At 41.6% G+C, this 23249-nt stretch overlaps 1 protein-coding gene across 1 annotated transcript in view; it reads right to left on the reverse strand.

Annotated features, from left to right (window-relative positions):
• Positions 1–19921, reverse strand: part of dcaf5 (ddb1 and cul4 associated factor 5) — a 91388-nt gene extending 71467 nt beyond the window's left edge. The window contains exons 1-3 of the mRNA XM_078563181.1: positions 19530–19921; positions 9802–9945; positions 556–592 (exon numbers count right to left, since the gene is read on the reverse strand). Coding sequence (XP_078419307.1) covers positions 556–592; positions 9802–9945; positions 19530–19734 — 386 coding nt within the window. The 5' untranslated portion in view covers positions 19735–19921. The remainder of the gene's footprint in view (positions 1–555; positions 593–9801; positions 9946–19529) is intronic.
• Between the last annotated feature and the right edge of the window lie 3328 nt (positions 19922–23249).

Consider the following 23249-nt stretch of genomic DNA (forward strand, 5'->3'; position numbering starts at 1 on the left):
ATCAGTGTCTATTTTTACCTCCAGAATATCATCCATCCCACCTGCGTTCCCACTGCAGCCCACAATGTTCACATCTTGAAGCACTGGCAGCCTCTCAGGTTTCGTTCCATAACCCATCAAGAACTTTACCATCTGCATTTTACCCTGTACTGAGTCCTATTAATCCATCACCCCATTCTCACCATGGACACATCAAGACCACATCCAAATTAGACTGGCATCGATCAAAATTCAGACTGGCATGGAACAAGCCAGAATGACCTTTATTAAATCAGTACAATTTAGTACACACAAAAATTGATGAATATTTTCACAGTCAGACATGAACTTCAAAATGCTATACCCAAGCCAACCAGACTTATTGTACTTCTATAAACTGCACAATCCAAACAGGAAACTAGAAATATAGTGCATTCGATATTGCTCACATTGCCCTATTAATTGCTATTTTAATAATTTCTGTGAATTATAGGTTTTTCCTGTCTGCTTCTCTGAACTTCCCTTCTCTTTTATAAATGTGATGTTGCTTTAGGTTGGAATTTATTTTTTTCTTACCTTTCAACATCATGAACAATCACTTGCTCATCGTTTCCTACAAGAAGGAAAAAGGAAAGGAAATTAGCCATCCAAAGAAGTTTTTTGTTCTAAATGAGTTGCTGTTAAGAGTATTGCTTTGCCAATACCAGTAGAACTACAGGGTTACAAAGATCTCAGGACAAACTCTGTGTTAGTTTATACACAAACACTAAATGGTAATTTCTTTGCATTGAAAGCATGGTAGCTGCAGTGAACACAAAGTTCTGTATGTTCAACTTTACCACCCTTTCTTCACAGGGTCACTTCATGTCATCTTTGTTTCTGATCAGTTGGGTGTCATGTGGAAGAGTAACATAATGTCTATGTCTCCAAGCCAGCTTTTAATTTTTCTGTTTGAGTGATAGAGCAAATATATTCTTTGAGTTGGATTACGCTCTCTCCCATTAGGGTGTAGGTTAGCACACTTCAAGGCTTTGGGATGCTCATTTTGGGTTCATGAGCATGGCTGGGGATTGAACAGGGGGAGCTACATAGCTTACCCTGATACAAATTTACCCTCCAACTGGCAGAATGCATGCTTTCTTACAATGATGAGTTGCCTTTAACCTAGACTTACCTTTTCTACACTGCTTACAGAATTTAAACATATACATTCTCTAACAGTCATGAAAACCTTATTTTTTGTTTTATAATTTGTTCATGGGATGAGGTCGCTGGTAAAGCCAGCATTTATTGCCCAGTCTGATAGCCATATCCTTCTGAACTCAGTCAGCTTGGTCAGTATTGGTGCTAATGAGTCACACTTGGTGATGGGACATTGAAGTTCCTCACCCAGGGTACATTCTGTGCCCTTACTACCCTCAATGCTCCTTCCAAGTTGTGTTCAACATGCAGAATTACCGATTCATCAGCTGATAGAGGGTGGTAGGTGATAATCGATAAGTTTCCTTGCCTGCGCATGACTTGATGCCAAGTTACTAGTGTAACTGGCAGCACTTATTAATTTTAAAGTTGACATGTGGGGAGTGTGTTTCACCATGTTCCTCTTAGGTCTTTAGATTTCTTTTATTCTTTCCATGAGATGGACATGGGTGTTGCTGACAGGGCCAGCATTTGTTGCCCATCCCTAGCTGCCCTTGAATTGAGTGGCTTGCTAGGCCATTTCAGGGGACAGTTAAGAGTCAACCACTTTGCTGTGGATTTGGAGTCACACGTAGGCCAGGCTAGGTAAGAATGGCAGATTTCCTTCCCGAAATGACATGAGTGAACCAGATAAGTTTTTACAACAATCGAAGATAATTTCATTGTCACCATTACTGGGACTAGCTTTCAATTCTAGATTTATTAATTGAATTTAAATTTAACCAGCTGCCATGGTGGGATTCAAATCTGTGTCCCATGGGTATTAGCCTGGAGCTGTGGATTCCTAGTCCAGTAATATTACCACTATGCCACCACCTCTCCCTGATGGCACTGTGATAGATATTTTCAACGCTAAAGGTATCATACAGTGTGATGCACAATGGCTCCTTAGTTATAGCATACCACTTGGCTATCAGAATCCCAGAAATAGCTCATAATTCTTAACGATTTTTTTTCCACCTGCCTTTTCCCCTCTGGATCTCAGTGATTCAATTATTCTAAATAAGGATTTGAATAAATTAAAAAGTGGTTATAGATTTCACATGATAAAACTGATCCACTCAACTGTTTTTCTTTGGCCTTCAAAGTGTTGATTAAAGTTGTTAATTGAAGCCTCAGCCTCTCCCAAAACATGGGCTTAAATTAACATTATTGTCTAGATTCTGAGAGTTGAATTTGGATTGTGCAGTTTAAGCATGTTCAATGTGCCTACTTTTATAGGATGCACCAGTATCATTGTGAGGTGTTTTTCTTCAGCATGTTCTACCTGGTAGCTATTGTTCAAGGCGTTTAGAAAATCAAGAGGACAAACTTCAAATTCTTTCCTTGATATAAAATGTATAGGGAGTACCTTTTATCTAAAACAAAGACACCATTGTGCAGGATGTAAGTGCCATGCTATCTGATATTATATGACAGTGTTAACATGATACATGACTTGACATAAAATTATCTAATAGGAACACCTTCAGGCAAAAAAAGGAATCACACCTTTGATACCACAGGGAAAAATTATATTGAGGCATACTGCTAAGCTACAAATGATATACCATTAACATACAGTTACATGAACAGGTAAAGCATATGACACATTATTGGAAAGTGTGGTCACATAATCTGAAAGTGGACCATTCATAAGCATCTTCAAGGTGATGTATAGTAACCTCCCTCTCACATGAATATTTTAACTCATGAACCAAAATATTAAAATATGTTACATTACACCGTGGAATTGCCTTCTGGTCAGGTTTGAAGGAAGCAGCTCTTGGGAAAGTCGCTGCTTGGATTTGCAGCCTTCAACCAAATGTCAATAAATCCAGAAGCTTAGCAGATTTGTTAAATCATTGCCCTGAGTCACTATTTACGCAGACCACCCAGTTGTTTACTGCTTAGCATCCAATGATGCATCCCGTAACTATACAACACTCCCAATTTTCCCAGGTAATCTAAAGTTCAAACATTGTCTTTCACACATCAAGTCATGCTCCTGTTGTTTATATTTTTCAATCACTCAGAAGTTAAAATGGTTACTCAATAAAAAAATCCTTAGTGCACAACTACAAGCTATTTTAATATACTTCAGTATCAAAAACGTTATTGCTCTTTTATCAATGTCAAAGCACATCAAGAGTCTGAGAATGTGTAGTCAACTGTCATCACCACTCAGAATTTGAAAGACTAAAGGGATATTGTGACACACATACACATCAAACAAAAACAGGCATATTTTTCAACCTTATTTCTCAGATCAGTTGTCTAGAATCTGCTTGAGCTTTCATTGAGCTGTATGATTGCAATCTGAACAAATTTGTTAAGATTGCCATCTAACAATTACTCCCATTTAGAGATTGCTCTCAATTTTAAATTAGAACAGAAAATGTTGGAAATGCTCAGCATGCCAGACAGCATCCGTGGAGAGAAAAACGGAGTTAACATTTCAGGTCAGCGTTGACGGAAGGTCACTGACCTGAAACGTTAACTGTTCTTTCCTTCCACAGATGGTGCCTGACTTGCAGAATATTTGCAGCATTTTCTGTTTGTATTTCAGATTTCCAGAATATTATGGCACAGCCAATGGTAAATGCTGAGTTGTTCGAATCCCAAAGGGAAACTTGAAATAACTGCCACAACTTGTTTTGCAATTTGTATACACTTCGAGGTGCGTGCCTTGCATTCAGTTGTAATAAGACCACCGAGCCTTATAGGTTTTTACAAAACTAGATTAAACATTTATTAATAGGAGAAATAATTTTAAACCCATACATGTCTACAAATTACTACTATAACAACTTCTAAATCCCCGAATTAATCTGACTCCCAGTTACACCTCTGTTAAGGCAACAGTAAGGCACAAAGATTTTAAAAGACCCAGGCAAAGAAACATGATACCCTGAACAATCCAATTCAAAGTGAGTTTTCTTAACTTCAGTTTGTTGTAGACAATAGCTTGGGGCTTAGATGCTGAAGGCGTTTCACACTTGTTAGATCTTAGAATGCCTACCCTTGCACACAGCCTTCGCTCCTTTATCCATATTTTCCCCTTTGAATGCAAATTCCCATTGTTTCACTATGTTTTTGGACTTTACCTCCCCGATCATTAAAACTTATCATAGTACTAATTTTACCAGTAATCTCTGGGAAAAATAAACACACTGTTTCTGAACTTCACCTGGCTAGATGACACACTTCACCCCTCCTCTAGTCTGGTTTATTTAAAAATGCAAATATCCTTTTACACCTTACATTCTAAACTTCCCCCATGTTTACCTAATTAACATTTCAAATCTAGCTCATCTTTAACACATCAAAGCCTTCAGACCAGCTGCCTTTAATCCAATTAAGTCTCACACTTACACACACACACATTATTATATCTTCCTGACACAGAATCTGCATTTGTTCTCAATTATAAACATCACTATTTGAAATAGATTTGATGCAATATATTGTGCTGCAACACAGCATAAGCAATTAACAGCACTCGACCTGTTGAATGTTGCTGAAAAGAGAGACATGTTGCCAAAGCTTTTCATCTTGCACTCATCAGGACAAACAAAAGAATGATAAATTGTGATCATTTGAAATTTGGCAATCTCCTGTGGTATAAATCAATAAATGGGGTTATAATTTTGGCTCTCCCAAGATACTACTTTTGTGGCCTAGGATAAAAGGCTCCAACTGACAAATATCATTCAGACTGACAACAACTCTCAGGGCGCACTCTATTATAACCTACATTGATGAAGTAAAATGATTAAAAGCAGACACAGCAAATAAATGACTGATTTCTTACCATAACTGTGATCTATCAATAAAATAACAAATGCTTCAAATCTTTGATAACATGAAATATATGTCTTATGAGGACAAGCTAAAACCTGAAATTGTACATTTAATCATAAGATGCTCATATTCCACAAGCTCCAGTTTTCTCAACTGCCCGGGACAGCAGAAATTTCCTAAGAAACCAAGATATGGATCATATCCATTATTAATTTAGAAGATCAGATTGGGATGAAGAAAGATCACAAGATGTCTTGCACAATTAAGTTGACCTATCAATCATTGTATGGTTAAAAGACGTCAGATGCCCCAACAGGACTTGCCGATATATTTTCACCTGTGACACAAAGTTACTCCACAAACATACAAATTAGGAGCAGGAGTAGGCCACTCGGCCCCTCAAGCCTGCTCCACCATTCAATAAAATCATGGCTGATCTGAATGTGACCTTAACCCCACATTCCTGCCTACCTCCGATAATCTTTCAACCTCTTGTTAATCAAGAATCTACCTTTAACTCTTTTAAATTCCAGTGGATACAAGCCTAGACTGTCCAGCCTTTCCTCATTAGACAATCCACCCATTCCTGGTATTAGTCTAGTATCCCTTCTCTGAACTGGTTCTAATGCATTTACATCTTTCTTTAAATAAAGAGACCAGTACTGTACACAATACTCCAGATGTGGTCTCACCAATGCCCTGTACAACTGAAGCATAACCTCCCTACTTTTGTAATCAATTCTCCTCACAATAAATGATAACACTATTAGCTTCCCTAATTACCTGCTGTACCTGCATGCTAACCATTTGTGATTCATGCACTAGGACACCCAGGTCCCTCTGAATCTCAGAACTCTGTAATCTCTCACCATTTAGATAATAAGCTTCTTTTTTATTCTTCCTGCCAAAATGAACGAGTTCACATTTGCCCACATTATACTCCATTTGCCAGATCTTTGCCCACTCACCTAACCTATCTATGTCACTTTGTAGCCTCCTTACATCCTCTTCACAATTTACTTTCCTACCCATCTTTGTATCATCAGCAAATATAGGAACCATCCCTTTGGTTTCATCCAAGTCATTTATATAAATTGTAAAAAGTTGAGGCCTCAGCACTGATCCTTGTGGTACACCACTTGTCATATCCTGCCAAGCAGAAAAAGACCATTTATGCCAACTCTCTGCTTCCTGTTAGGTAGCCAATCTTCTATCCATGCCAATTTTTACCCCGTGCACCATGAGCTTTTATTTTCTGCATTAACCTTTGATGTGGCATTTTATCAAATGCCTTCTGGAAATCTAAGTACGGTAAATCCACCAGTTCCCCTTTATCCACAGCACATGTGACTCCTTCAAAGAACTCCAATAAATTGGTTAAACATGATTTCCCTTTTACAAAACCATGTTAACTTTGCCTGATTGCCTTGAATTTTTCTAAGTGCCCTGCTATAGCATCTCAAGCAGCTCAAAATTAACTCACTCCAGTATGCAGGCAATTGAAAAATAACATCGATGGGCTGAGTGGCCTTCTCCTGCGCTGTAACAATTTTGTGATTACAGCCAGGTAATCAATATTAAGTGTTTATACTACCTATGCGAACTTTGCACCTACCGCTCAAAGTAGCTCATCTAGGTCTTTCAAGTGCGAACCTGTAAACCAGCAGTAACGTGTATTTCTTGTGATAGAGAGGGGAACAGACCGCTGAAAGAATTTCTTCCAGCATCAAGCTCCAGTAACCAAAATAAAAGTGACCACCAAATCCCATATAAAAATATGAAAAATTTACCCTTTCATGATCTTGGAATAAGATAATGAGGATTCCCATCAATGAAGACTGTTCTAACCTAACAGGTTAAAGCAACCGCTAAGCGCAATACATTAGAACTGACCTACGAGCTCTAGGATGCAATTTTTTTTTTAAAAAGGGAGCAAGTATCTGATGAGACCAACTAATTTTGTTGGTTTCCTTTCAGAAATTAATATCCTTGGAGTGAAGTCACTCAACAGCAGCATCAATTGATGCAGGGTGTGAAGGGAAACAGATTCCAGTGAAAATTTGTGCATGAAGGGCAAAACACACAGCCCAGAACTCCCTGTTGTCAAAGCCAAATCCATTCAGATAAGTAGATCAATTTGGTGTAAGAAAGTTTAAATGCTGTAGCAGAATTCCACTGCATTACTCACAGCTCACCTAGAGAAGGTGTAGGTAAATTCTACAGGAAAAATACAAAATTTGATTCTGTCACTGGTATAAATGCTCTCAACTGTCTCTTTCAAGACTAGATTCCAGTTACTAAACCTGAATTAATGGTTCTCTGTTTTCCAAATCTATGGGATGCACACCACAGGCAGCTCAAAAGATTAAAAATCGGAACACTATTCTAACAAACAAAAAACAAGCCCAGCTGACTCTTTTAAAAAATGTTTGTTTTAAATTTAGCATGCCTGCAAAAAAATAGAGGAGCAGACAGTTAAGGTGGAAAAAAAAATTACAGGGAGAAACGAGACTGAAACATGAGAAGCTTTTGCAACCTGGTGGATAGATTCTTGGTAACCAAGGGGCTGATGGGCTTTCGGGGCTAGGTGGGATGCAGATCAGCCATGATCTTATTAAATGGTGGAGCAGGCTCGAGGGGCTGAATGGCCTACTCCTGTATGTTCATAACTTCAAAGTATAAGATGAAGTGTTCTAAAGAACAATGGACAGCAAAATCAATTGTTTAGTCCAATATTATCATGCTCTAACAATGTAATAATCTACTGGTCACAGAACTTCACAGCACTAAGACATCACTAACTAATGACTATACAATGTAAACCCAATAGACTTAGTAATTATATTTGCTTTGTGACATCTCTTGTAATGCTTTGGTTTGATTCTTTGGAGAACCTACATGAAGCTGGCTGTCCAGGCTTCAGCTTGTCTTGCTCTACCACGAAACAGCATTGAAAGAATGTAAGTAAAGCCAACAATTGCCAAAGTGGCAATGCTCCAATTTGTGATTGATGTATCAACATAGAAGGATGGGAACACACATGCATGCACGCACGCACACAAGCACATACAAACAGAATGTTACCGTACACCACCCCTCACAGGACAACTGACAGGCTCAACACCAAAATGTCTGCTGCTGTCATACTTGTGAAATTATCAATGTCATAGGAAAGGAAATGAGGAAAATCTAATTCATGAAAGTATTACATTAAGAAATTGGAGGAAACAATAAAATTAATACTCTTGCAGAACTATAACAAAAAGTTATGCAAATCAGCTGTTGAACCGACACAGTGTGTGCATGACCTAAAATAACATGCACCATCACAGACACAGGGAAAATTGTTTTGGCCCTGCACATAAGAAGCACTTCAAACACAGCCATGCTCTCTGCAATTGTTGGAGTATTGAAGGACTTCAGATGCTGTTCAATAGTGACTTATTGAGCACATCTTGGCTGTGTTTTTGCAGACATTCATTGGGCCTTCTCATTATAAACCACAGGCAGCATTAAATAGATTTTCTTTTAAAATTAAATGGCTTTTTTGCCTCATATGAACTATTTTTTAAACTAAATAAAATTCAAGTAATAATGAAGATCTGAAATGTAACATTTAACATACAGAATTATTTTTAAGTTAGAAGATTTCTCATGGCCTTGTGAGATGAATCAGAGGGTTTGTCATTTCCAAACAAAAGGAGTGTTTATGTAACATAGGGAATAGCATAAGCACCACAGATTTACAGTGAATGAGCAAGGCAAATTCCATTTTCATTAAACAGCATTTTGTGACCTTTACTGGTGCTTTAGAGATTGAAATTTGCAACTTCATTTTTTTGTGAAAATTATGAAGTAGTGGCGTCTACATTTATCCATTTAATTTTTATCCCTTACTATTTTATAGTGGGGACACACAACAAGATAGTATCAGTTGGAGGTAGGTATTTGATGTTAACCAGTACTGATAAGGGGTAATGGAATGCAGCTGATCCTAAGGCTTGCAGAAACTACGACAGCCTCCTGGAGTTTGAGGGAGTATTGTGGTAGCCCTTCAGGAGTTTGAAAACACAGGATGGTTCTTTGATCTGGCACCACCGTACAAGGGGAAACCTTGGGCTTAGCAGAACTATACATAGAAAAATTAGGTTTGAAATACAAAGGTTTTTAATGGTTTGTTAACCAAAATTAAATGCAACACAGATATGCCAAACTGAATCACTGTACAGCTTCAACTTCAGATTAATAAAATACTTATTTGGAAATAAAGCTGAATCTATACTGTCCATAATTGGAATTTATTGGTATTGAGCTCTTGAAGTCTGTCTAGCACCTCAAAGAAAATTAGCTGATTCAGTCTTTGTTCTGCAAAAGACTCCCTTCATCCATTCACAGCAACAGACAAGTGAGTTAAGGGTTAGGTCTAATAATTTGTAGCCTATTCAAAACTGCAGTTTGCTTATGCTGCTATCTGGTTAGCACAGCATTCAGCACTTTGCTTAATGCAAGTCAATTGGATGTAATTTTAAACAAGTTCCCTTCCACCATTTAGGAAGAATTTAAAGAATTATTTCATTAGCCTACACCTACATATCAAAGAAAAAAAAACAAGAACACACATCCATGTTGAACAACCCATCTGAATGATTTCAAATCAGGTTAAGCGCAGCTGTTTGCAGAAAGCAAGAACTGAACATTAATTTCCATAAATTGTTAGTTACCTATAATCTAAATTATATATAAATTATAATGTTTAGCAAAATCACGTGGTATCATTTAGTGTTCAAAGAAATCAATGTTTAAGTGATGTAATCATTTTTGGGATCCAAGGTTTCTTACCTCCAGAAAAGAGATGGGTATTTGTGCTGTCAAATGCTAAACAAAAGATGTTGGATAGATGTTCGCCTTTCAGTTGGGTAGGTTTAGCTTTTGAATGAATAGCCTTATCAACATGCCACAACAAGACACGACGGTCATCTCCACCTGTCATAACAAACAAATTTGCAAGTTACACTTCAGTCCGACAAAAGTATGAGTATTTTTGATCACATTAAACCAGCTGACAACCCTATTTACGCAGTCACTTGAAAGAAAGGCTTGCAGTGATACAGCGCAAAGGTGGATGGCAAGCTCCCGCTCCTCTGAAGCAGCAATGACCACTGTGGAGATGAAACTAGGCCCCAATGGCACTCTTGTAATGGATCACGTTGATAGAACTACAACTCCAAATGTGCTCTACAAGAAGAGCCTGGCTAGTTATCGCAAGATTGGCTGGAGCGCGCCTCCATGTTGCAGCCAGTGAGTTTGGTCCAGCGGTATCTGCTACACGGCCTTTGGGCCACTTGTCTTTCCTGTGGCCCACTCGCCGGCCTTCCCGCTCGCCATTTCACTACCCAACCCTCCCTCTTGCAGCCCCTCTTGCTCTCTCTCGTCTCGCTGTCCCTCTTGCAAGCCCTCACTCACACTGATGGTTTGGGAGGGAAGCAGTGAGTAGAAAGGGAGGGAAGCAGCGAGCGGGAGCATTGGGATGCAGAAAGCAGGAGGTAAGTTGAAAGAGTTAGTAAATAAAGAATTAGTAAGGTATTAAGAGTTAAGTTATTAAGAGTCAATACCTGTAAGAGGGTTTTTGAGCCACTTAGGTTCAAGGCAGTCACATTATAGGTTAGAAACATAATCCACCCTTATAACATGTTTTCTTACGGAAAAGTGATTTTCAATCAGCACACCATTTGTTAGGAACACATTAGGAGTGCTGAACAAGGGATAGCTGTATAAAATAGAGAAGTTATGTTCAATGTATATCAAATCTTGGTTAGATCACAATTAGTGTACTGTGTACAGTTACTGATGTGTTTTTTTAATACCTTTTTGAAGAAATAAATTGCAACAAATCTACAAGTTTTAAAAAAAATTCTACTTTTGGTCTGATTACAACTTTCCAATATCCAAATTTGCCCTCATTATTTTTCTAGTGAATACCACTAGATCAATCCGTGTGTCTGAGGGCTTTGTATTATTGTTCATGTAGTTATAAAGAGGACAAGTGGGTTGGCAGAAATTGTTACAGCATTGCACTATCAGTTTTGAGTTGCCAAATAAATGAGGGCTTCAATATCAGAGAAAGGGTAGACAATTTCTCTCTCAGTTGCTGGGGATCAATCCGGGCAAAATTCATAACCTTCAAAATGGTATCGCAATGGCCTCACCCCACTCCAACAACTCTCTCCTCCCACCACCTCCCTCCCCCCCACCCACTTTCACACTCTGAGGTCACAGCAATTTGAAAGCATTGAAATGGCGTCACAGTAGGAAAAAGTTTGCAAAGCACTGATATAGCGCTTTTCACGATCTCAGCATGCCCGCAAAGCCAATAACAGCATTTCGAAGTCCAGTCACTGTTGTAATGTTTGCTTTGTGACTAGGTATCAGTGCTTATGCATTTGAATAAGCAAATCGTAGATTAAAGCTTCAGAAACTTGAACACAATAGCTTGGCTGATACTCTAGTGAAGTACTTAGGGAGCACAGTACTGCTAGATGTACCACCAACTGGATGGAACATTAAACCAAAGCCTCAACTGCCTACTCTGGTTGCTGGAAAACACATAAGCAGACAAGTCCCCCCAGTGTTTTGGCAAACATTCCTTCCACAATCAACACAACCAAAAATAACTGATGACCTATTCCACATGGATTGTCTGAAGATGTAAATGTTGCTAGATAAATGTACATGGTATCTTTCATAAACAGACCCTGCAAAGCAGCTGTGCACAAAGCAGACGTGCATAAAGCAGACAGATGAAACCATCTTCGGCCAGATGTGCTGAGTGAATGATCCATCTCCAAAGGACCCAAGCATTATAGGTGCCAGTCGTCAACACTGATTCACCGTGGTATCAAGAAATGGCTGAGCGTGCTGGATACAGAAAAGGTAATGGGCCATAGCATAACCCCAGATCGAGTGTTGAAAATGTGCTCTAGAGCTAGCTATGCCTCTAACTGTACTACAGTACAGTTAAAATACTAACAGCTAAACGGCAGGGTGGAAAATTGCCCAGATATTTCCTGTCCACAAAAAGCAAGACAAATCCAATTTGGCCAATTACTACCCCATCAGCCTACTCTCAATCATCAGCAAAGTGACAGAAGGTATGGTTGGCCATGTTCTCAAGCAGCACTTGCCCACCAATAACCTGCTCACTGGTGTTCAGTTTGGGTTACATCAGGATGACTCGGCTCCAGAACTCATTACAGCCTTGGTCCAAACATGAACAAAAGAACTGAATTCCAGAGGTGAGGAGAAGGTGACTGCCCTTGACATCAAGGCAACACTTCACAGAGTATGACATCAAGGAGTCCTTATAAAATTTAAGCCAATGAAAATCTGAGAGAAAACTCTCCATTGGCATACTTAGCACAAAGAAAGATGATTATGGTTGTTGGAGACCAATCATCCCAGGCACAGGAGCGTTGCCTCAGAATGGTGTCCTGAGCCTACCATCTTCAGCTGCCTCATCAATTACCTTCCTTCTATTGTTATGTCAGAAGTGTGGACGTTCGCTGATGATTACACACTGTTCAGATCCATTTGCAACTCCTCAGATAATGAAGCAGTCCATGCCCACATGCATCAAGACCTAGGCAACATTCTGGTTTAGATTGATCAGTGGCATGTTAAGATTCATGCCACACAAGCGCTAGGCAATAACTATCTACAACAGGAGAAATTCTAACCACCTTCCCTTGACATTCAATGGCATTACCAATGTTGAATCTCCCATTAATATCCTCTGAGCTCACAACTGACCAGAAACTCAACTGGACCAGCCACATAAATACTGTGGCAATGAGAGCAGGCCAGAGGCTGGGTATTCTGTAATAACTGACTCACCTCACAACTCAATAAAGACTGCCCACTATCTACAAGGCCCAAGTCAGGAGTCTGATGGAATACTCCCCATCTGTCTGAATAAGTGCAGCTTCAACAACATTCAAGAAACTCAACACCACCTAGGACAAAGTAGCCTGCTTGATTGACACCTCAATCACCACCTTAAACATTCACTCCCACCAGTGCAACATGGCTGCAGTATGGAGCATCTACAAAATCCACTGCAGCAACTCACCCAGACTGCTTTGACAGAAGTTTCCAAACTTTCAACCCCTAGAAGGACGAGGGGAGCAGGTGCATGCAAACATCAACACCTGCAAATTCCCCTCCAATTCTCACATCATCCTGATCACCATATCACCTTCCAATCCTGGAACTCCCTACCCCACAGCATTGTGGGGTTCAAGGCAGTGACTCCCCACCACCTTCTCAAGAGTAATTAGGGATGGGCAATAAATGCTGGCTTTGTCAGCAGCATCCACATATCGTGAATGAGTAAATAAAAATGGTACAAACAAGTTAGACTGCATAGGATCACACCTGCCCAGTCCAGTTAACAGTATGTCTTCACATACCATTGATGCAACCCCTAACCCCTAAGACAAGCCAAAGAGAGAAAAAAAATCTGTAGTGAGTTCAAGAAATATTTTAGAAGATTCCTCTCCAACCCCCTGACACAATCACAACTAGCTTGCAACTTACTTGCAACTTACTCTATAACCAGGAACTGTCAACTCTCCTTTAAAGGACTGTAGCAATACTGTATGAACCACATCAGAGTAACTGGTTCCAGAGGATGATGAGTTGACAATAAATAATTCTGGTATCTAACCTAAAGCCTTGCCTACAGGTTTACACACACAGTTAAACAGTCCTACCATCCATATCAATTTCAAATATCTTATCCAACTTGCAGCCAATCACTTCATCACTTTAAAAACCTAGCCAATTTTCCCATCAAGCCTACATTACTCCAAATAACACTACCACTGGAACATATCCTGACACCCAAGAAGTCTCATCACTATCTCCAGATCCTAGTTACTCTTAACTATTACATGAGAATTAAACTGGATGCAATACTTCAAGACCATTCGTACCAAAGCCATTGACAGCTTCAGTATCCTTCAATTTGTGCTCAAATTGCCTCACGAAACAACCTACAATCCTCTTCACTTTCCCTACAACCACTAGAGTTGGGCACCTTTAATGACTGATCAATGTCTATCCCTATGTCTCTTCCTTGATTAAGTACAGTACCATCTCATTGGGAGGATTTTCTCACCATTTTTCCCACAGAAAGCTTTTAGGCAAAAAACCTAGGTTTAAATAATAGACGTTTAAAGCAATTTACAGGAGTTTACAAAAAAAACCTAGGTGAAAGATGAATCATAGGTTAATGAGATAAACATTGATGTTCTTTTTCCCAAACACTTCAAAGAATAAACGATTCATTAACTTTATCAGTAAACACCTCACACCCACTGTGTTAGGAAATGTCCAGCCCTACGTGAACTGGCAGGCTCTCGCTTCTGACTGCTAAAGATAAAAACAGATATCAGAGAATTTTACAGCATAAAAAGAGGTCCCTCCGCCCATTGTGTCTGTGCTGGCACTTTGAAAAAGCTAAGCTAATTGGCCTCACTTCCCTGCTCTCTTCCCATAGCCCTGGGAATTTCTCCTTTAATCGGAAATGCTCACTGTCAGGTAGAACTAAGGCTGCAAAGTTAGGTGGGCTTTTTACCCAGAAAGCTGCATGAGCTAGGCTCAGAGAGCGCAGGAGTTTAATTATTAGTTATTTTCTTTTACTCAAGCAGGACAGACATGGGGAAACATAGATAAAAACTAAAAACTGTGGATGCTGGAAATCCAAAACAAAAACAAAAATACCTGGAAAAACTCAGCAGGTCTGGCAGCATCACATGAACTGTTCTGTTGAAGGGTCATTCGGACTCGAAACGTTAACTGTGCTCCTATCCGCAGATGCTGCCAGACCTGCTGAGTTTTTCCAGGTATTTTTGTTTTTGTGATGGGGAAACATAGCATATTTATTCATTTTGTGTTATTATGTGAAAGGCTGCAATGATTAAATTTACAGTGCGCAGTCATAATTGTTGCTCTGTAAGCACATCTGAAACAAACCAACACGATCATTCATAACAGACCTCATCTTATGAGGTTTTTAAATTGGGGCATATGGGGGCAAAAGACAAGAAATATCCAGTTCATATCACTAACAGTTGCTATTGTTACACTCTTGGGTTATACTGGACAACGTGAGTCCACTCTGAAGTGTAAAGAGCATGTGATCCAATTACTGCAGCAACTAAAATCACTGCCAGAGAAACTGCTTCCCAGCAAAAATTAATAAATTGTACCAGGAGTAAGGGTGGAAAGAGCAGAGACTCTAGCCACAGTCTTTCAATCCAACTTGGACATGGGAGTTGTGTCAGAGGACTGGAGGATTACACATATTACACCCATTGTTCAAACAAATGAGGCAGAGATACACTCGATAGCTACAGTCCAGTCAGCCCAATAAATAGAGGCAATAAATCAGGACAAAATTAATTGTCACTTAGAAAAACACGGGTTTTGTGTAAATGAGTCAGCTTGGATTTGTTAAAGGCAAATAGTGTCTGTCAAACTTGACCAAGTTCTTTGACGTGACTGATGGGGTTGATGGAAGTCATGCAGTTTATGTTGTGCATTGGATTTTTTAAAAAAGATGTTTGATGACAAATCACATAAAGAGACTTGCTAGCAAAGACTATATGACTAATGGGGCTGTCACAACATTGATACGAAATTGGCTAAGAGACAGAGGCAGAGAATAGCAGTGAACAGCTGTTTTTGGACAGGAGGGAAGTTTACAATGGTGTCGCCCAGGATATTAGAACCACTGCTCTTTTAGTATATATTAGTGATCTAAACTTGGATATAATGGGTATGATTTCAAAGTTTGCAAATGCCACAAACTTGGGACACATAGTAGCACCAAGTAGGATAGTAACAAATTCAAGAGGACAGCTACATGGCAGATGAAACTAAATGCCGAAACTCCAAAGTGATACATTTAGAAGAGTGAGGAGAGGCAATATTAAAGTGGGTACAGAAACAGAAGGATGCAGGATTTACATACACAAATCTTCGAAGGGGGGAGACGAAGGGGGGAGGGGGGTGGTCAGGACAAGTTGATAAGTTTGTTAAAAAGACATAAATTATCTTGGGCTTTATCAATAGAGACATAGTCCCAGATTTTGCAGTCAGCAGCTTGTTATTGACCATGAAGAAAGCTCTCCACAATGATCTAGTGATCTCTGTAATGCATTTCCTTTTTCCTGAAGTCAGTTTGAATCTGGTGCCACGTTGAGATGATTTTTCATGTGTCCAGCAACAGTGATGTCATCAGACAGGATAAGCTACCAATCACAGTTCAGTATTCTGACAGATAGCAAACCAGGAAGTAACATTCACTCATTTTTCTCTTTTAATTAAAGTTTTACAGAGAGTGTAAATGATTGGGACATACAAGTGGTACGAAGGTAGAAGCTGAAGCTGAAATAAAATTAAAGATATGGGCATTATCAAAATGGAGAAATTTGACATTCCACAATTATAATAAAATAGTTTTTCACGGCCAACGGAACTGCTGAGCAATAACCATGAACTTAGTATGCCATTAAAAACCCAGTAACATCTCATTCAACATTGTATAGCTTTTTCAAGAATTTTTACAAGATTAATAAGTTTTGGTCAGTTCAATGATTTCTACTTAATGATGCCTGGAGGTTTGACAGCAATGCACCCTATGGGGAAAAAGCAGAATCCCTGACAGCAGCTTCTGAATTTTCATACACTTTTAACTACTCATGCACAGGCTCCAGAGGTTGCTGTCAATTTTGCAGAAGTAAAGATGACAAACACTGACCGTTTCCTGTCATGAGTACTGCAAAATCCAGACCTTAGAATACAAAAGCAAGGGAGTCATGTTAAACCTTGATAAATCACTGGTTAGGCCTCAGCTGATATTTTATCAAATCCGAGGGTGAAGAGCAAATTTACTAGAATTGCACCAGGGATGAGGGACTTCAGTAACATGGAGAGTCTAGAGAAGCTGGGATTGTTCTCATAGCAGAAAAGTCAAGGTTTTAAATTTAATAGGTATTTAACATTATGAGGGGCTTTGATAGAGTGCATGGGGACAAACTGTTTACACTGGCGAGGGAGTTGGCAACCAGAAGGCACAAATTTCAGGTAATAGGCAAAAGAACCAGATGTGACAAGTACATGGGTTGTGATCTGGAATCTGAAATTCACTGCCTGAAAGGGTAGTGGAAGCAGCTTCAATATTAACTTTCCAAATGGATACCTGCAAAAGAACTTGCAGAGCTTTGGAAAGAGTAGGACTAATTGGATAGCTCTTTCAATAAGCCGCAGGCTTGATGGGCTGAATGGCCTTTTGTGCAGTCTACAATTGTATGATTCCAGATAGAAAAATTATGAAATCGGGTCTACTGCATGTTAGAGAAAATATGTGACAGCATACTTAAGTTGTGGTGATTCATAAATAAAGAAATCTGTTTATAAAGCAATTCAGCGGCAAGTAAAAGTTTCCAGAAACTGGCACTAGCTGTACATGCTCCAAGGGAAAATAAAACAAGTTAAAAACACCAGTATGCTATGAATACAGCACTGCCGACAGCCAGTTTGCTAACGATGCAATTCCAGCACTTCCTTTAAAGTGAAACATATTTCCACCATTTTTACAGAACTATTTAAAATTGGGATTGGAGTCGGGGGTTGGGTGGGAGGGGTGCTGGCGAAGGCATTTGCTGACCAGTATTCAGCTGCCCAGTCCCATCCTTCCTGCTTGTTAATGAAGTCGCTGTCACAACAGTCTCATAATTGTATCTATTAGTCCAGCTGATTTGGAGGGAAGCTGTGCCAGAAAGGATGGAAGTACAGGCAACCAAATGTGAGAGAAGTGTAGATATTCTCCACGGTGGGCCCTGTATCTTTCCATTGAGGTTTGGATTTAGTGCCCCCCAATCTATCATTTCTTGGTCTCCTCAGTCACTGTAGTTTTGTAAAGTGTATATTTGGACACACGTGCAAGTTCTTCTTATTTCTCTATTTTTCTTTTAATTCGTCCATGGAATCTGAGCTTTGCTAGCAAGGCCAGCATTTGTTGCCCATCTCTAATTACCCTTGAGAAGGTGGTGGTGAGCTGCCTTCTTGAACTGTTATAGTCCATGTGGTGTGGTGTAGGTACACCCACGGTGCTGCCAGAAAGGGAGTTCCAAGATTTTGGGTATTCACTCAATTTTCTCTCCCCACCACCGCTGCCACCCAGCCCCCACCAACACATGGCTTTGGTTCTTAACTGGGATATCATTCCTCAGGTGTCAGGCACCTTCTAGTATCTAGCTTGAACGTCCTAACGCAGCAGTGAATTATGATCAGAGCATTGACAGCTTATGTGACCACAAGAAAAGTCACAGTCAAATCCAATTGTACCCTCACCCAATAACCGTACAGGTATAATTCCAACCGAGATACCTGGTAGCAATCAGAAGCAGTAACCTAGCTGATTTTACCATCTGTGATCCATGGCATGCAGAGAATAACTGTAGCATCCCTTCAGCTGCGCCGAGGTCAGCTAAAGCGACATAGGACCAGGAATCGAACCTGGAAGCTTCATAACCTGTACGGCTCAGTCCTGTCCCATGGTCAAAGTGTCCCTTATTTTATTTCATAAGAATCCCTGGGGAGTGCCATTTTTCAACAGGAAAATAAACAGATAACTTGCCCTTTTCCCTGCCCATCCTGGTCAGATAAATATCCCAATAATAAATATTCAGGGTAACCCAACTTGCTCACCAATATTCCACAGAGAACCATCCCATACCCTGTCTTTCCAAAAGCACTGAACCAGGTGAAGCTGGGGTTGGGTTGTGAACCCCAACATTGAATTCAAGGTGAAGATTGGGAGGTGGCCGGACTGTGGACCGGGGAAGGGAGTTGAGGAAACCGATTTCCCCTCCCTTCCCCTCCCGGGCCAGCCTCTGACACCTGCCCGGGTCCCAGCTCCAGGAAACGGGCAAGGCCGGTGCGGCCTGTATGACTGCCTCAGACCACGGCCTCGATTTCTCGCCTGAGCCAAGGGTCGGGAGGGAGACACCGCCAGAGCAGGGACAGGGTCCTGGACAAACAGGGGGCTTGGTCCAGCTCCTTCACCCGGACTCGGGCCTCGCTCACCCACCCCAGGACCCCCCACCCCACTCGGGACCAGACACCGGGCCCGGCCCGGCCCAGACCCCGGGATCCTCTCCACCCCGGACCCCGGACCCCAGGCCCAGACCCCGGGCCCCTCACTGTCCCCCCGGGCCCGGACCCCCCCCTCTCCACCCGAATTCCGGCCTCAGACCCCCCCTCGCCCAGACCCCGGGATCCCACCCCTACCCCCAGGGCCCAGGCCCAGACCCCGACCCCCTCTCCACCCGAACTCCAGGCCTCTCTCTCCCCCCCCCCCAGACCCCGACCCCCTCTCCACCCGAACTCCGGGCCTCTCTCCCCCCCCCCCCCGCAGACCCCGACCCCCTCTCCACCCGAACCCCGGGCCTCTCTCCCCCCTCCACCCCCGGGCCCAGACCCCGGGCCTCTCTCCACCTTACCCGACACCAGCAGCTCCCCGGATCCGCCGCTGAACTCGATGGCGTTGACGCAGCCGAAGTGGCCGAGCAGGTCCTTCTTGAAGAGGTTCCTGCAGGCGGACAGGCGCTGCCGCTGGAAAGACTCCTTGAGGAAGCGGTCCCCGCTCAGGGCCCGGCGGCCCAGGAACCGCAGCAGCGACTCGGACTCGGGCCCGGGCTCCCGCATCGTCGCCGAGGCCGCTCCTCCCTCGCTCGCTCGCTCGCTCCCTCCCGCCCGCTGGCTCCCGCTCCCTCCGCCTCCTCACCGCCGCTGTGCGAAGCCGGCGGCCGCTCGGCTGCAGCTGCGAAGCCGCCAGAGGCCGAAGCCCCACATCAAGAGCAGTGCAGCCGCCTCTCTCTCTCCCTCCCTCCCTGTGCACTCAGCAGCTCATCTCCCCCCCCCACCCTCTGCAACCCCCGTCAGACTGAAAACCAAACAAATCAAACCCCCCCCCCGCCTTCCAATTACAAACCACAAATTATTTTAACGCATCCAAAAGCCTGTTTCCACCCCCCCCCCCCCCAAACAACTCCGCCAACAAAATTCATCAGCAAACTTAATCACATCCTGCTTTTTTATGTCCTCCCCCCCCCAAAGGTTGGATGACCGCCCGCCTACACGTTCCTGTGGAGCTGTCAACATTACAGCAAAGGTTAAGTGGATGAGGTTGGGTTACCGCACAGAAAGAGGCAATAAAAACAAAACGAAAAGTAGTAGTAGTAATAGTAGTAGTAATAATGCTGGAGATACTCAGCAGGTCAGTCAGCATCTGGAAAGAGAGAATGATCCTACAGCACAGAAAGAGGCAATAAAAACAAAACGAAAAGTAGTAGTAGTAATAGTAATAATAATAATGCTGGAGATACTCAGCAGGTCAGTCAGCATCTGGAAAGAGAGAATGATCCTACAGCACAGAAAGAGGCAATAAAAACAAAACAAAAAGTCATAATAATAATGCTGGGAATACTCAGCAGGTCAGTCAGCATCTGGGGTGAGAGAATGATGCTACAGCACAGGAAGAGGCAATACAAACAAAACAAAAAGTCATAATAATAATGCTGGGGATAATCAGCAGGTCAGCCAGCATCTGGAAAGAGAGAATGATGCTACAGCACAGGAAGAGGCAATAAAAACAAAACAAAAAAGTAAAAATAATAATGCTGCGAATACTCAGCAGGTCAGCCAGCATCTGGGGAGACAGAATGATCCTACAGCACAGAAAGAGGCAATAAAAACAAAGCAAAAAGTAACAATAATGCTGGGAATACTCAGCAGGTCAGTCAGCATCTGGGGAGAGAGAATGATTCAACAGCACAGGAAGAGGCAATAAAAACCAAACAAAAAGTAATAATAATAATGCTGGGAATACTCAGCAGGTCAGTCAACATCTGGGGAGAGAGAATGATTCTACAGTACAGGAAGAGGCAATAAAAACAAAACAAAAAGTAATAATAATAATGCTGGAAATACTCAGTAGGTCAGTCGGCATCTGGGGAGGGGGGAGAGAATGATTATACAGCACAGAAAGGCAAAAAAAAGAACAAAAATAAAGTAATATGAAAGCAAAGGAAGAGTCGTCATATGGACTTGAAACGTTAATCTCTTTCCATAAATGCTGCCAGACTTGCTGAGGTTTTCCAGCATTTTCTGTTTTTATTGAAAATAAAATAATGCTGGAAATACTCAGCAGGTCAGTCAGCATCTGTGGAAAAAGAATTACACAGCACTGAAAGAGGCAAAAAAACAAAATAATAACAATAATGCTGGAAATGCTCAGCAGGTTAGTCAGCATCTGTGGAGAAAGAACAATTATACAGAACAGAAAGAGGCAATAAAAACAAAAATAAAATAATGCTGGAAATACTCAGTAGGTCCAGCCAACATCTGTGGAGAGAGAATAATAACGCAACACAGAAAGAGACAAAAAAAGCCAAAATAAATAATAATGCTGGAAATACTCAGCATGTCCAGCCAGCATCTGTGGAGAGAGAAACAGAGTTAACTTTTCAGGTTGATTATTGACGAAAGATTTCATGGACCTGAAAGATTAACTCTGTTTCTCTTCCCACAGATACTGCCTGATCTGCTGAATATTTCTAGCATCTTATTTTGCTTTTCCTGCATCCACAGTATTTTACTTTTGTACAGAAGGAGGCAATGCAGCCCATCATGTTCGTGCCAGCTCCCTATGAGAGCAACTTGGCTAGAGTCACTCCTCCACGCTTTCCCCTTAACCCTGCTAACTTTTTGTCTTCAGATAGCTATCCAATTCTCCTTTGAAAGCCACAGTTGTATCTGCCTCCAACACACTCTCAGGCAGTCTCCACACTCTGAGGAAAACAACTCCAGTTTCTCCAATCTATCTTCATAAGTAAATCCCCTCAACTCCAGAGTCATTCTGTAAATCTTTTCTGCACCCTCTCAAATGCCTTCACATCCTTGCTACAACGTGGGCCCAGAATTGGTCACAATACTCCAGTTGAGGCTGAACCAGTGTTTACTAATGGTTTCACTTCTTCACAATGCTTCCAAGTTTTGTGTCATCTGCAAATTTTGAAATTGTGCCCTGTACACCCAAGTCTGGGTCTTTATGTAGACCAAGAAAAGCAGTGGTTCTAATACCAATCCCTGGGGAACCCCAATATATACCTTCCCCCAGTCCAAAACACAACTGTTCACCACTACTCTGTTTCCTATCAACCACTCAGCCAACTTTGTATTCATGCTGCTACACTTCCTTTCATTCCATGGGCTTCAACTTTGCTGACAAGCCTGTTAGGTGGCACTTTATCAAATGCCTTTTGAAAGTCCATGTGCACCACATTAACCACATTATCCTCATCAACCCTTTCTGTTACGCCATCAAAAAACTCAATCATGTTCTGGCTGGTAAAAGTATGGAAAATCCCAAGATATTCTATAAGTATATCAATGGGAAGAGGATAACCAGGGAAAGAGTAGGGACCATTAGGGACCAAGCGGGCAATCTATGGGTGGAGACAAAGGACAGCGGTAGAGTGTTGAACGAATACTTCACATCCATCTTCACCCAAGAGAATGAGGATGAAGGTATGGAACTCAGGGAGAGAGACTACGAGGTTCTTGAGCAAATTGATATAGGGAGTGACAAGGTATTGGAGGTGTTGGCAGGCTTAAAAGTGGACAAATCTCCAAGTCCGGATGATTTGTGTCCCAGACTGCTGAGGGAGGCAAGGGAGGAGATCGCAGGGGCTCTGGCCCAAATTTTTAATTCCTCTCTAGCCACGGGGGAGGTGCCAGAGGACTGGAGAACCTCTAATGTGGTACTGCTATTTAAGAAGGGTTGTAGAGATAAGCCAGGGAATTACAGGCCAGTGAGTCTCACATCAGTGGTAGGGAAACTATTGGTGAAAATTCTGAAGGAGAGAACCTATCTCCACTTGGAGAGGCAAGGTTTGATCAGGGATAGTCAGCATGGCTTTGTCAGAGGGAGGTTATGCCTAACAAATTTTATTGAATTTTTTGAGGAGGTGACCAGGTGTGTGGATGAGGTTAGTGCAATTGATGTAGTTTATATGGATTTCAACAAAGCCTTTGACAAGGTCCCACACGGGAGCCTTATAAAGAAGGCAAATGCACATGGGATACAGGGTAATTTGATAAGGTGGATCCAAAATTGGCTTAGTTGTAGGAGACAGAGGGTGATAACAGAAGGCTGCTTT

This window comes from Cetorhinus maximus, chromosome 18, assembly GCF_964194155.1.
Source record: "Cetorhinus maximus chromosome 18, sCetMax3.hap1.1, whole genome shotgun sequence".
Taxonomy (NCBI): Eukaryota; Metazoa; Chordata; class Chondrichthyes; order Lamniformes; family Cetorhinidae; genus Cetorhinus; species Cetorhinus maximus.